This window comes from Colobus angolensis, unplaced genomic scaffold (genome assembly GCF_000951035.1).
Source record: "Colobus angolensis palliatus isolate OR3802 unplaced genomic scaffold, Cang.pa_1.0 Scaffold299, whole genome shotgun sequence".
Taxonomy (NCBI): domain Eukaryota; kingdom Metazoa; phylum Chordata; class Mammalia; order Primates; family Cercopithecidae; genus Colobus; species Colobus angolensis.
In genome coordinates this window covers 2,581,021-2,595,918 of record NW_012116254.1, presented here as the reverse complement: position 1 = coordinate 2,595,918, position 14,898 = coordinate 2,581,021, and the positions used below count along the sequence as shown (strand labels likewise).

Here is a 14,898-nt window from a genome sequence, read left to right as displayed (position 1 = left end):
CCGCGCCCGGCCTTTTTTTTTTTTTTTAATTTAATAGCAGGTAAGTTGCTATACGTTCCTTAGCAGATTTCTTTTTTCTTTTTTCTTTTTTTTTTTTTTGAAATGGAGTCTCACTGTGTTGCCCAAGATGGAGTGTAACCTATGCCTCCTGGGTTCAAGCAATTCTCCTGCCTCAGCCTCCCGAGTAGCTGAGACTGTAGGCGCGCACCACCGTGCCCAGCTACATTTCATATTTTTAGTAGAGATGGGGTTTCACTACGTTGGCCAGGATGGTCCCGAACTCCTGACCTCAAGTAATCTGCCCGCCTCAGCCTCCCAAAGTGTTAGGATTACAGGCATGAGCCACTGCACCCGGCCATTCCTTAGCAGATTCTGACTTGGGGCATGGCCACCATCCTGATACAAGTTTTTTCTTTTTTTAGTTGTGGTAACATTCACATACAATTTTAATAAGCATCTATTGAATGCTGATTGTTTTTAAGATACTGGTTTAGATAGCAGATAATTAAAATACAGGGTTCTAGTTATAAACTGGTTTATATAAAAAAGAACAAGACCTGGTTTCTGCTCTCAAATTGCTGTTAGGTTAGTATGTTATATGTAATTTACAGTACCTTGAGGCGTTTCTCACGTTGTGTTTTAAGAATCACTTGAGTCTGAGTCATCAAGGGTGATTATAAAAGGTGCAAATTCTTGTGCCCCAGCTCTGACCTACAAAATCATGGTCTTTATAGGTGAGGCTTGGGAATCTGCATTTTCCACAAAGTCTCCAGGTGGTTTTTCTGCCACTATAGTGTGAGGCTTACTGGCAAAAGGTGTGATGGTGGCAAAGTCAAGTATTGATGGAGTTCTGTAATAGCACAGAGGAGGAAGTCCAAGGAGGGCTTGACCCATGGAAGGAGCCAGCCTGGAGGTATGGGGTCTCTCCAGGCTTGGTGGAATGCAGTAGTAACTGAAGGAAGGCAGAGAGGGCTCTGGTTGGAAATACGGGTCAGAGCCATCCCGTGGAAGCCTTTGAGTGTGGGCTGAGGAGTTTGAACTTTGTTCAGTGCTCAGAGCGGAGTCACTGGATGGAGTTTGATTTTCCTCTCACCCACTACACATGTGTCTGTGTTCACACGTGTACCTGTGTGTGTGCTCAGACACGCACATCCACAGCTGGCCTCTGCCACCCACTACTGTCTGTGCCTTAGTAGCCCGTGTGAGTTGGTGCTAATATCCATAATAATAATAATTATTATTTTTGAGATGGAGTTTCACTCTTGTTGCCCTGACTGGAGTGCAATGGTGTGATCTTGGCTCACTGCAATCTCTACCTCCTGGGTTCAAGTGATTCTCCTGCCTCAGCCTCCCAAGAGGCTGGGATTACAGGCATGTGCCGCCACACTTGGCTAATTTTGTATTTTTTGTAAAGACGGGGTTTCACTGTGTTGGTCAGGCTGGTCTTGAACTCCTGACCTCAAGTGATTCATCTGCCTCGGCCTCCTGAATTGTTGGGATTACAGACGTGAGCCACCATGCCCGGCCATATCCATAATTGTTGTCTTGCTTTTTGTGAGGATGGTTTGAGTTGATATTGTACTTATATGTGTACACACACACATGCACACATTGTAGTGGTTAGAACAGTCCCTGGCACAGACTGGGTGGTTTGTATTTGCTGTTATTCTTAGCCATCCTTGAGCTGTTTATGACTAAAGCATATTAGAAAAATCGTAGTGTGATTTAAGAATCTTTTTTTCCTTGAGAGCCAATGGTTTTTCTGCTTTCTTAATGTAATGAAGCTGATTAATAAATAAAATGATTCCTGCTTACATGCAGACTTGGCATTTGGCTGTTTATGTCCGAGATGCCCTTTGGGACTCTGTCTGTGCAAATGTTGTGGAAGCTCTTCTACCTCATGCACCAGGTGGAGAGCGAGAACCTGCAGCAGCTCTCCTCCTCCCTGCAGCCCGCCCAGTGCAAGCAGCAGCTCCAAGGTATGGCCCCACCGAGCAGTCGGTGTTCTGCTCTCCCTATCTTTTTGTGCTTCTCTTCAGGGCTTAATTTTTACTTTTAGAGGGACTAAGAGAAAATGTTTTGCTCTACGTACGTATTCAAGTGTAATGATTTTGAAATTCAACAGACTGCTTCACAGTTTTGATGTATTAAACAGCAACTAGCATATCTGAAATCAAAATTTGATTAGTCCCAAACAGTATGCCAATACACACAGTGTTCTAACTTTTAGGAAGCACTTTTTTTTTGCATTTGTGTGTGAAATTATTCTAGTTGGCAGTTGTATTAACAGATACGTATTAATTGTCTAGAAATTTGTTAAGGCTTTGTGCCCAGCCGTTCCTCTAATATCTTTCTTTTATTGCTGTTTTTTTTTTTAAAGTTGTATTGTTTTTATGAACTAAAGATATAGACAGGTGTACTTTACAAATTATTTTTGGTGAAAACTTAAGTTTTTGTGTCTTACCACCTCTAAACTATAGAATATTTGCTTATTTTTATTTATTTATTTATTTTGAGACAGGGTCTCATTCTGTCATCCAGGCTGGAGTGCAGTGGTGTGCTCTTGGCTCACTGCAACCTCTGCCTCCTGGGTTCAAGTGATTCTAGTGCCTCAGCCTCCTGAGTAGCTGGGCTTACGGGTCCACGCCACCACACCTGGCTAATTTTTGTATTTTTAGTAGAGACCTGGTTTCATCTTATTGCCCAGGCTGGTCTTGAACTCCTGACTTCAGGCCCACCTTGGTCTCCCGAAGTGCTGTGATTACAGGCGTGAGTCACCGTGCCTGGTCAGAACATTCACTTATAACAAAATTACAATGTTCAAAATGAAAAACACTATTTAATTAGATGTATGTTGTAGTGATTTTAAAAACCTACCCTATACATTAAAAAATGATAGACAATATACTGAAATACAAGATTAAAAAGAAACACAAAAGATAATTCTATTTTCCAAATGTTTTTTTCTTCACAACAGGAGGTAAAGACTGTTTTCCAAATTTTTAAATGTCTGTATCACTTAAAAGAAAACCATATACTTTAAAAATTATTGAGCCTCGACTGTTTGCAAAGTAGTTTGTGCAGACATTCATGATTTATTTTTTTATTTCCATTTCTTTTTTGAGATGGAGCCTTGCCCCAGCTGGGTTGCAATGGCGCAATCTCGGCTCCCTGCAACCTCCGTCTCCTGGGCTCAAGTGATTCTCCTGCCTCAGCCTCCTGAGTAGCTGGGATTACAGGTGCGCACCACCATGCCCAGCTAATTTTTATATTTTAGTAGAGACAGGGTTTCTCCATGCTGGCCAGGCTGGTCTTGAACTCCTGACCTCAAGTGATCCACATTCCTCCCAAAACGCTGGGATTATAGGCATGAGCCACCGCACTCGGCCTCCATTTCTCTCTCTCTAGATTGATGTCTTTATTCTTCTATTTCTGTTTTTTTCTTTTCTGGGGCTCTGCATGCATCCCCTTTTGTCTCTTTCTGTTTTTCTTTTTATCTTTTTAGTGGTAGCTCTGGACTCTTTTACATTGTTCTGCTTTGTGAAATGCTTCTCTGCTGTCCTGGGGGCAGTGCTTTCATTAGACCGTTGCCATGGTTGGACCTGGGCTTACGAGTGAGCTAGGTGAGAGGTCTCACAGCCATTGTCTGTCCTCTGGCGGCTATTTCTGTGGTTGAAATAACTAACACAGAAGCAGACATTTCCTTCGGAAGTGCTGGGATGGTCAGCAGCACTTCTTTTTATACCTGAGTCCTGGGTAGGTCTCCTTTGTAGTGTCATCTCCCTTCATTGCGGACCTACTATCTGCCAGGCTCTGTGTTACCATGTGGCAGATGGAGCCGATGTTGAACAGCTCAGCTCTGTAGTGGATGTGATTCCAGACCCTGAAGCGGCAGTACCAGCCTTGCCTTGCCCTGGAGCTTTGGATCCTGCTGTTGGAATTCTCTGTCTGGACTCCAGGCTCCCATGGCACTTTTATCTTTATCTCCCTTAGGGCCTGTATCACCTGACACAGGAGTTAGTGGCACAGTCGAGAAGTTTCATCTGCCTTATTACATTCTAAGCTTGAGACTGGAGTCTTTGCACTGATCTCCTGCTCTAATTTGCTGTTTTTTTCATCTTCTCCTTTGCTTAATCTTTTATAAACCAATTTTGTTATGAGGCTTGGTTTTTATTGTTTGTGGAAGAATAAGGCTTCCTAACATATTTTACCTTCCTAATTTTTTATATTTAATAATTACCAGAAGTGCTTATTCTTTATAACCAGTTCTTATTTATCTGTGGTAATGGGGGTAGGGTGAGCTTGAAATCAGTTTCCAAGGAACAAATTTTAACTAGTTTTAACATTTCCTAACTAGCACATTTCTCAGCAGTGATTGTTAAAAACCGGTCTGTTTTAATTTGGCTTCTTTTTGTTTATTTCTAGTCTGATCAACATTCTGACTACTAGTAAAGTGTAGCCATAAGCAAATTTGATGATAAATAAATGTAGAAATGTGTTTGTTTATCCTTATAGTTAATATTTTAAAAGCTAATTAGAAAGTTATTTCACTTTCCCATTGTTTTTTCTATAGAATTATTTAAAATATAAGGCCTTTTCCTTGATTTGTACCTTAAACATTGTAAGTTTGAATGATAATTCTTTTTTTTCTTTTTAAATATTCTTTCACAATGTAAGTTAGAATGATCATGCCAATTTTCATTATTCTGAGAATGTTCTGTGTAATAATTTCCACTCTAAATCCGATTTGGAGATGGAAAATGAAAATTGGTAAGTGTTCTGGAGTTATTTTGAAAATGCAGGAAATTTGGTGAGCTACCTTGGTTTCTCAAATGTGTAAATGTGAGCAGAATTATTGGCTTGTTGCCTTCTTACTGTGAAAAGTTCCATCAAGGATATGTATATAAATATATATATAGTTTTTATTTTTTTATTTATTTTATTTATTTGTTAATTTTTATTTTTATTTTTTTAATTTTTAAATTTTTTTTGAAACAGAGTCTTGCTCTGTTGCCCAGGCGGGAGTGCAGTGGCATGATCTTGGCTCACTGCAACCTCCGTCTCCCAGGTTCAAGTGAGTCTCCTGCATCAGTCTCCTGAGTAGCTGGGACTACTGGTATGTGCTACCACGCCCAGCTAATTTTTGTATTTTTAGTAGAGATGGGGCTTTACCATGTTGGCCAGGCTGGCCTCAAACTCCTGACCTCAAGTGATTTGCCCGCTTTTGGCCTCTGAAAGTGCTAGGATTACGAGTGTGAGCCGCAGAACCCAGCCAAGGACATATATTTTTTAAATGGGCTTTTTTTCCTTTCCACTGTACAACTTTGCATCTAGTTTACTGTCATGTATATTTGTGAATATTGCCTTCTAATGGCAGAATTTAGTATTGCTTACACAACATCCTTTGCGATATAGGCAAAACACATCACATTTATTATATTGTTTATGACATTCATTAGTATTTCAGTTACGGTTATAACTAATTTCTTGCCCCCAGTTTTTCTTTATAAGCAAATCTCTTTTTTTGGAATGCCCTATTTGTGCCGAGTAGTTTGCTAGTATTAGAGTTTTCATTAGTCAGGTCTTTGTTTGTCTGATGGTTACCAAGTAGCTTCAAGTGTGCCTTTGAAGTTGGCGGTACTGCCTTTGAAGGTGACTGCCTAGTGACAGCAGCAGTGCTTTGCAGTTAACAAAGCATGTTACCAGTGACATGCTGTTTAATCTTCTTATTAAATAACCGTTTGAGACAGATGTGCGAACTGAAGCTTAGAGATGTTAAATGTCTCCTGTGAGGTTACATTATATTTAGAGTTCGTTGGAATTTCAGAGGCCATCTGGTCCAGCCTTATTCCTGATGCCTGTAGAAATCTATTTTGGAACAAAGAAAGAACTTTTGTATCTTTAAATATTCCTAAATCTTTTTCTCTGGAAGAGTGATTAAAAAATATAAATTTATTCTTTCCCCACTTTACTTTTCTTGATATGAACTTGCAGACCCAGAACATTTCACCAACTTTGAGAAGTGTCTTTCTTCTATGAATAGCTCAGAAGAGATTTGCCTTCTGACTACCTTTGCTCAGATGGCTCAGGCCAGAAGAACCAATGTGGATGAAGACTTCATAAAAATTATTGTTCTGGAGATATATGAGGTTAGAATATGAAGTTTTAGAAATTAGCTAAAAAATGTTTTCTTTTGGATTGTCCATCTGTTGATTTTTTTGGGGGGGTTTCTTTTACAAACTGTGACTTATTTAGCTACTGTCTACACTTTTGAGAAGGGATGGAGAATCAGTGGAACATTATTTTGCTACAGGGGTTATTGAAAATGTGAATTATATCCATTCCCCGGTACTTATTATCTTTTGAAATTTGTTGCGCCAGTTTCAGTAAGGAAGAGACAGTGTGATACAGCCTGACACTTAGAGTTTTTATGCTCTATGTTTCCCTTACCCCACCCCTTCAGCTAAACTCCAGAAACCTAGCTTCCCAGCCAGTTTAAATGAGGTGGTGGGAAGAATATTGAACCTGGAGTTAGGATACCTGCGTTTGAACTCTGCTATTAATTGGCCATCTCACATCAAAAAAGATAACATATCACCCCAGGCTTCATTTTCCTCATCTATAATATGAAATTACAGGCTAGGATGAGATCCTTGCATTCTACATCTTTTCAGTGAGCCATCCGTGAGGGTGGAGGGGAGTGAAATTTTGACCCCTGAGCATCTAGGGACTAGCCCAAGGTGGTTACCAAAACGTTCATTGGAGTTTTTTGTATATTTAAAAAGCCCTGCACATTTTACACTTTAAGCTTTCATTTATCTGTTGCTCTGCATACAAAATATCTCCTCCAAAGTATTCAAGTGTACTCAAGTAAAATTATGTTTGAAGATGATTATTTGGGTTTTATTATCTTCCCCTAATAATCCAGTTTGAGAATGACAAACCTGGATGTTCTTTCCAGGATTAAATACTTGATTCAGTGATTCCTATACCTGTACTTCATAAGCGTGCGTAAAGTTAAGATCTTGATGGATCTGGAATTCAGACTGTCTTCATGATCTGAAAAACTTGGGGAGAGAAGACATATTTTCACATACATTAAGTGACATTCTCAAGATCTGTTGCTAAAGTAATATTTATGCTCTTGAGTAAAGTTTCCAGTGTTTTGTCTAGGAGTCACAATAAAAATTACATTCTATATTACATTCTGATCCTTTGTGTGTATGTACAATTGAAGCAATGCTTAATCTACCTGTTACATTTTTTCCATTTTATTTTATTCTCTATGTTATTTTTCTGTGTATTCCATTGTGTTAAAAAATACCATTGTCATTAATGGATTGTAACATAGACTTTGAAAGACTTAAGTCAAAAGAAGTTGGTAAACATTAATGTTTTAGAAGACCTTGTAGTTAGGGATCTTATTTTGTAGGGGGAAGCTAGGCATTTCCATGAAATACATTCTGATTTTCATCATTGTAGTGATTTCCTCAAATTTAGAAAAGTTTTTAAACTGCAGGAACCGTTTTATTATTACTGACAAACTTTGGGATATACTTTTTGAATCCACACTTGAAGTCATTGTTATAAAAAGTTGCCATTCTCTTATATTCCTCTCCCTCCACCTTTCAGCCTCAGAGTAGACAGTTGCCTATATGAAGTTTTAACATTTTTTGGAACATAGTGTCAACTAAGGCTCAATATAAGATTCTGCTTTGCTTGAAAAAACTATATAAGGTTGTTTTGACTGATAATTGATATTAAAAGTGCCATCTTCTTCCCCCTGTTCCCCATTTAGGTATCTTATGTCACCCTGTCTACCAGAGAGACTTTTTCAAAGGTTGGTCGAGAGCTTTTAGGGACCATCACAGCTGTTCATCCTGAGATAATTTCTGTTCTTCTGGATAGAGTTCAAGAGACCATTGACCAGGTTGGAATGGTAAGAGCACTGATTTTGTTTGTTTTTGTTTTTTAAATCTTGGAGTAATGGAACATTGGCAAAAATAGGAAGATTCTTGGGAATGATCTCGTCACTGTGGGTATAAACAGGATGAAAGGAACTAACATTTACTGTGCCGACCTCAGTGTCATTCACTGTGCCAACTTGGGATTAGCTGCTGCTTATAAAAAGATGTGATTGTTTCTCTCAAATCTCAAGGTTGACCTGTTCACCTTCTTCAATAACATATTTTTACTTTACTTATGACCTATAGTTAATTAACAATTTTATTTCATAATTTGTTTGGCTTTCATAGTTTTTATATTTTGTACCTGGAATAAACAACTGACAAAGAAGGTCCTATTTAAAGTCAGTCAAAAGCAGAATAAATAGTATGGTAACAAGTTGAGGAGGACACAGATTTAATTTGTTTCTGTCATTTGTCACAATCCCTTTTGCAATCTTCATGTAGTTTTTCAAATGTTTTCTTGAGATGTAATTCACATACCATGCAATTACCTATTAAAGTGTATAAGTCAGTGGTTTTTAGTCTATTCACAGATATGTGCAACTCTCAACACAGTCAATTTTAGAGCATTTTCATCACCTCAGAAAGAAACCCCATAGACTTCAGCTATCACTCTTTTTTTTTTTTGAGATGGAGTTTCACTCTTGTTGCCCAGCAGGCTGGAGTGCAGTGGCTCAATCTCGGCTTGCTGCAACCTCTGCCTCCCAAGTTCAAGTGATTCTCCTGTCTCAGCCTGTCAAGTAGCTGGGATTGCAGGTGCCCACCACCATGCCCAGCTAATTTTTTTGTATTTTTAATAGAGGTGGGATTTCACTGCGGAGACCAGCTGGGGGAGACCCTAACCCAGCGGCACTAGAGGAATTAGAAACACACACACAGAAATATAGAGTTGTGCAGTGGGAAATCAGGGGTCTCACAGCCTTCAGAGCTGAGAGCCCTGAACAGAAATTTACCCATGTATTTATTAACAGCAAACCAGTCATTAGCATTGTTCCTATAGATACTAAATTTACTAAAAGTATCCCTTACGGGAAATGAAGGGATGGGCTGAATTAAAGGAATAGGTTGGGCTAGTTAACTGCAGCAGGAGCACGTCCTTAAGGCACAGATCGCTCATGCTATTGTTTGTGGCTTAAGAATGCCTTTAAGCGGTTTTCCATCCTGGGCGGGCCAGGTGTTCCTTGCCCTCATTCCTGTAAACCCACAACCTTCCAGTGTGGGCGTTAGGGCCATTATGAACATGTTACAGTGCTGCAGAGATTTTGTTTATGGCCAGTTTTGGGGCCAGTTTATGGCCAGATTTTGGGGTGCTTGCTCCCAACATGTCTCCCTTCTTTGATTTGCAAAGAGATGAAAGCAAAGGCAGCTTTGTCACAGTGAGCTACTTCTAGCAGGAGTCAGGATTCATATCTGCAGACTATGCAAAGACAAACAACATAGATTAAAAGCACAATCATCATTGAAATCACAGAGCTTCCAAGTGTTTTTATCCATTTTAATGGGTTACTAGCTGCTAATTTGTCTGCAACTCCTTCAAGCACTTCAGTTCCTAGCATTAAGGTCAGGTGTGTGTGGGATGCTTTAAATATTTGTTCTTTAATTTTGCAATATCCAAAGACAAGTTTGTAGAGTGTCTTTTTAGATGCTTTTTTATTCTTTTGCACATTTTGATCTTATTAGGAGCATTTAATAGTTTCCACAAATCCTTATGTTTAGCACCTAGAGCGGGCCATATCATTTGAGGTTGAGGTGCCACTATACCGCCATGGTTCCAGATAATAGGAACTTTTGACGTACTTCTTATCATTTTTACCATCTGACCGTTTTGTTCAGATCATCTGAACATAGTGTGACCGTGGCATGCAGACTGAGAGGTGCAGTTCAAGCTAAACATCCCCTTAGGGGACCAATTAATAATGATTCCATAGGAATTGTTGTGTAGCACCTCTGCCTGTTCTGCAAAGCAATCTTCCTAAACAAGTATGTTCATTATTTCTAACTGGGTCCAATTCTGTTTACAAATAGGTTTTTGAGGGCGTTATGCCTCAATAATAGGAGCAGATTTATTATGGTAAATACTGAGATCAGAAAGCATGTGTAACTGTGTCATAGAGTGATTTACATCTAGGCGTTATTGCCAGCCAAGATTGATCAATATGCCCAATAAGTATAATTGTTCTCTGTGTCAGCCCTTATTGAGGGAATACTCACGGCAGTGGTGATAACCGCTATCATAGCTACCATTAAATTATTCATTGTGACTAGTTGTCCTGCTTTCCTCAGGTTTTCTTCCGCCATCTATGACAGCTTCTTGATCTGTCCCCAGGTGGGTGGCTGTGTTCAACGGGTGTTGCTCATGACAGTTGGGGTCATCGTCAGGCTCAGTCTTGACATGGCTGCAACCGGGGGGTCCTTGGGATCCTCCCAGAGTCTCTTCCTCTGCATCTGGCTCATAATAAGGTTTCAGGTATCTTGATGGTGTCCAAATCAGCTGTTGATTTTGACCTGGAGAAGCACAAGCGTAACCTCTACCCCAAGTTATTATTTTACCTATTTCCCAACTTTTTGTTACTGGATCATTCCACCAAATCAATTGTTCTGCTTCTGTCTTTGCAGCTGGTTTCTGTAGATACTGTTCAGCTGCTGATAACATCTGACCTTTGGGCAGGCGCAAAAAATTTAAAGTTAATAATACTAGATTCAGTTGCGTCTGTGGGGTTCCATGTTCTCTGTCTCCCCTTTTTGCTTTTGCAACTGCTGTTTTAGGGAGAGATTCATTGTTTCCACTATGATTTGTCTTTGAGAATTGTATGGAATACCAGTAATGTGTTTAATATTCCACATAGAGAAAAATGTAACTAGAACTTGGCTAGTATAACCTGGGGCATTATCTGTTTTAATAGAAGCTGGAATGCCCATCACTGCAAAACACTGCAAAAGATGACATTTAATACAGGCAGAAGACTCTCCTGATTGGCATGTAGCCCAGACAAAGTGAGAAAAGGTGTCCACACATACATGTACATAAGCTAGTCTCCCAAACGAGGGAATATGTGTGACATCCATTTGCCAAAGAGAGTTAGGTTCCAATCCTCGAGGATTAGCTCCTCCTGTAAAAGATGAGGAATGTACCGTTTGGCAAGTTGGGCATCGCTGGATAATAGCTTTAGCTTCTTTCCAGGTCATGTATCTACGTTTGAGACCAGAGGCATTAACATGGGTTAAATTGTGAAAGTGTCTAGCATTAGATATTGCATTAGCAATTAGGTGATCAGCCGTTTGATTCCCTTCAGTCAAAGGTCCTGGAAGAGGTGTATGAGCCCTAATGTGAGTGACATACCCTTTTTGGGTGCATTCTACTCTTAACTGCTGTTTGCAGTTGGGTAAATAAAGTCATCAGTTGTTCATCTGTATGAAATAGTAACTGAACATTTTCAATTAACTGTGTGGAATGAACCACATGTGAAGAATCAGAAATCACATTAATAGGCATATCAAAAGCAGTCAATACCTCAATTACAGCGACAAGCTCTGCTTTTTGAGCTGAAGTATAAGGCGTCTGGAAAACTTTACCTTTTGCTCCAGAATAAGAAGCTTTACGTTAGTAGACCCCATCTGTAAAACAATGAAAACACTTAGCAGGCTGCAGTTTGTTTACTGCAGGGATTGTAAATGCAAACCATTCACAGTCTTGCTCAGCTAAGGGGATAGTAAAGAAAGAGTCTTTTAAATCTATGACTATTAAAGGCCAGGTTTTTGGAATGACAGCAGGAGAAGACAATCCTGGCTGTAATGTTCCCATGGGTTGTATAACTGAATTAATAGCTCTTAAGTCAGTTAATATTCTCCATTTACCTGATTTTTTTCTTAATTATGAAAACTGGAGAATTCTGAGGAGAAAATATTGGAGCTATGTACCCATTTTCTAATGGTTCAGTAACTAATGTCTCTAAAGCCTCCAGTTTCTCTTTACTTAGTGGCCATTGTTCTATCCAAATGGGCTTATCTGTTAACCATTTTAAAGGTATAGGTTCTGGAGGCTTAACAATGGCCACCATCAAAAATGATATCTTAATCTTTGGTAGGAACTTTTTAAACCTTGCAAATTTTTTTCTACTCTCATACCAGGGGCATACCCCATTTCATGCATTGTATGTTGACTTTGAGGACTATATAATTGTTCTGAAATTAGAACTTGTGCTCCCCATTGTTGTAATAAATCTCTTCCCCATAAATTTATAGGTACAGAAGTTACAAGTGGTTGAATTGTCCCAGGTTGTCCATTGAGCCCTTCACAATGCAAAATATAACTACTTTAATATACTTTAGGGGCTTTACCAACTCCAACTATGTTAAATTGAGTGGGTTGAATTGGCCATGTGCACGGCCAGTGCTGTAGAGAAATGATTGAAATGTCCGCTCCTGTATCTACCAAACCTTTAAATTTCTTTCCCTGAATAGTTATTTCACAGGTAGGACGTTTATCAGTAATTTGATTTACCCAATAAGCTGCTTTGCCTTGTTTATATGTGCTTCCAAATCCTCCTGTTCGTTTAATTTCACTTTTTCCCATTCCCACATATGGCACAGTCAGGAGCTGTGCTATGTGCTCTCCTGACTCTACTTTCCAGGGAACAGACGTAGATACAACAATTTGAATTTCCCCATTGTAATCTGAATCAATGACTCCTGTATGTATTTATATGCCTTTTAAACTTAAACCAGACCTTCCTAAAAGTAATCCTATTGTGCCTGCTGGCAAGGGTCCACAGACTCCTGTTGGGACCTTTTGTGGGGATTCCCTAGGCAGAAGGCTCACAGCTTTTGTGCAGCATAAATCTACTGCAGCACTACCAGCTGTGGTTGGGGACAAACATTGTACAGGGGTGAGGGAATGGCCTGAGCTGGAAATGCCCTGGTTTAGAACGGGGCCCGGGACGGGCCCCCCTGGCATTTCCTGAAATCGGGTTCTCATCTTTATCAAACGTAGAGTGACACTGATTAGCCCAATGTTTTCCTTTTTTACATTTTGGACATACTTCAGGCTCAACAGTTTTCTTTTTTCCTCTATCTGGCGGCCTGACTCGCTGATTTTTTCTACATTCTTTTTTAGTATGAGCATGCTTCCCACAGTTAAAATAAGCTCCGGGAAATGGAGTATTTCCTTTTTCCTCTCTCAGCCCTGCCATTGCCTGTGCTAGCAGAGTAGCTTTGTGCAGATTACCTCCGATACCATCACAGGCCTTGATATAATCAACTAAATATGCTTTCCCTCTGATAGATCGCAGAACAGCCTGGCATTCGGGATTAGCATTGTCAAAAGCTAATAGCTGCAACACTATATCCTGAGCAGCCAAAGCTGCAATTTTAAGAGACTCCTGTAACCGAGCTATAAAATCAACATACGGTTCTCTTGGTCCCTGTTTTATAGCACTAAAGGAAGGGTATTGTTCCCCACCTGAAGTGATTTTTTTTTCCCAAGCTCTAATGCACACTCCTCTAAGCTGTTCTGTGGCATCATCCTGCATGACCACTTGTGTATCGAAACCAGCCCAGCCACCAACCCCCAAAAGTTGGTCTGCAGTTATATTAATTTGAGGTTGGGCCTGGGCATTGTGAGCAGCCTGAATGGAAGCTTCATCTGCCCACCAAGTTTTAAATTGTAAGAACTGAGCAGGAGTTAGACAAGCTTGAGTAACAGCATCCCAGTCAGTAGGTATCATTTGAGTAGGAACAGCAACATTCTTTAACAGTCCCATTACAAAAGGAGAACCTGGTCTATACTGATTTATAACTTGTTTAAATTCTTTGAGTAATTTAAAAGGAAAAGGCTCAAATGTATCTGTAATATTTTCCTGTTGATCTGTGGGGTGTGTTCTAACAGGGAACTGCCAAGCCTCTAAATCACCCTCTCGTCTAGCTTTCTGAAGTCCTACGTGAATAGAACTAAGAGTGGTCACTCAAGGTACTGCTCGAACAGTCACTGGGGCAACTACTTTTTGCCCAGTGTCCTCCGGAAAAGAAAAATCTGGAGGGTCTTTTTCTTCAAAATAATAATGAGGGGGTGCAGAAGGGTAGGGATGAACCTCTCCTTCTTTTGCTGCTGTAGCTTTAGCTGGTAAATAAACATGCTCTGTAACCTCTTCTGTTACTTTGCTATACTCTCCTTCCTCCTCATTATCAGTGTGAAAAAGTTCCAAGGGGGAACGAACCAGACCCCACACCTGTCCCACTGTTACTCTGATGCTTCCGAGCTCCCCTTCTTACTCACCATGGGGATTGTTTTAAGAGTACTCGGGTGTCCTCCAGCTAGTTTTCCATTCTAACCATTGCTCTGGCGACCCTTCAACCTGGATTTGAGGCCCCACGTTGGGCGCCACTTGATGAGACCAGCTCAGTCGGGGAGATCCTAACCCAGTGGTGCTAGAGGAATTATAGACACACACAGAAATATAGAGGTGTGAAGTGGGAATTAGGGGTCTCACAGCCTTCAGAGCTGAGAGCCCTGAACAGAGATTTACCCACGTATTTATTAACAGCAAACCAATCATTAGTATTGTTTCTAGAGATATTAAATTAACTAAAAGTATCCATTATGGGAACCAAAAGGATGGGCCGAATTAAAGGAATAGGTTGGGCTAGTTAACTGCAGCAGGAGCATGTCCTTAAGGCACAGATTGCTCATGCTATTGTTTGTGGCTTAAGAATGCCTTTAAGCGGTTTTCTGCCCTGGGCGGGCCAGGTGTTCCTTGCCCTCATTCCTGTAAACCCACAACCTTCCAGTGTGGGCGTTAGGGCCATTATGAACATGTTACAGTGCTGCAGAGATTTTGTTTATGGCCAGTTTTGGGGCCAGTTTATGGCTGGATTTTGGGGGGCTTGCTGTCAACGTTTCACCATATTGGTCAGGCTGGTCTTGAACTCCTGGCTT

At 40.2% G+C, this 14,898-nt stretch overlaps 1 protein-coding gene across 1 annotated transcript in view; it reads left to right on the top strand.

Moving 5' to 3' along the window:
* EPG5 (ectopic P-granules autophagy protein 5 homolog (C. elegans)) overlaps nucleotides 1-14,898 on the top strand; it is a 125,634-nt gene that overhangs the window by 31,243 nt on the left and 79,493 nt on the right. Inside the window, 3 exon segments of the mRNA XM_011949334.1 lie at nucleotides 1,822-1,979; nucleotides 5,995-6,149; nucleotides 7,799-7,939. Coding sequence (XP_011804724.1) covers nucleotides 1,822-1,979; nucleotides 5,995-6,149; nucleotides 7,799-7,939 — 454 coding nt within the window.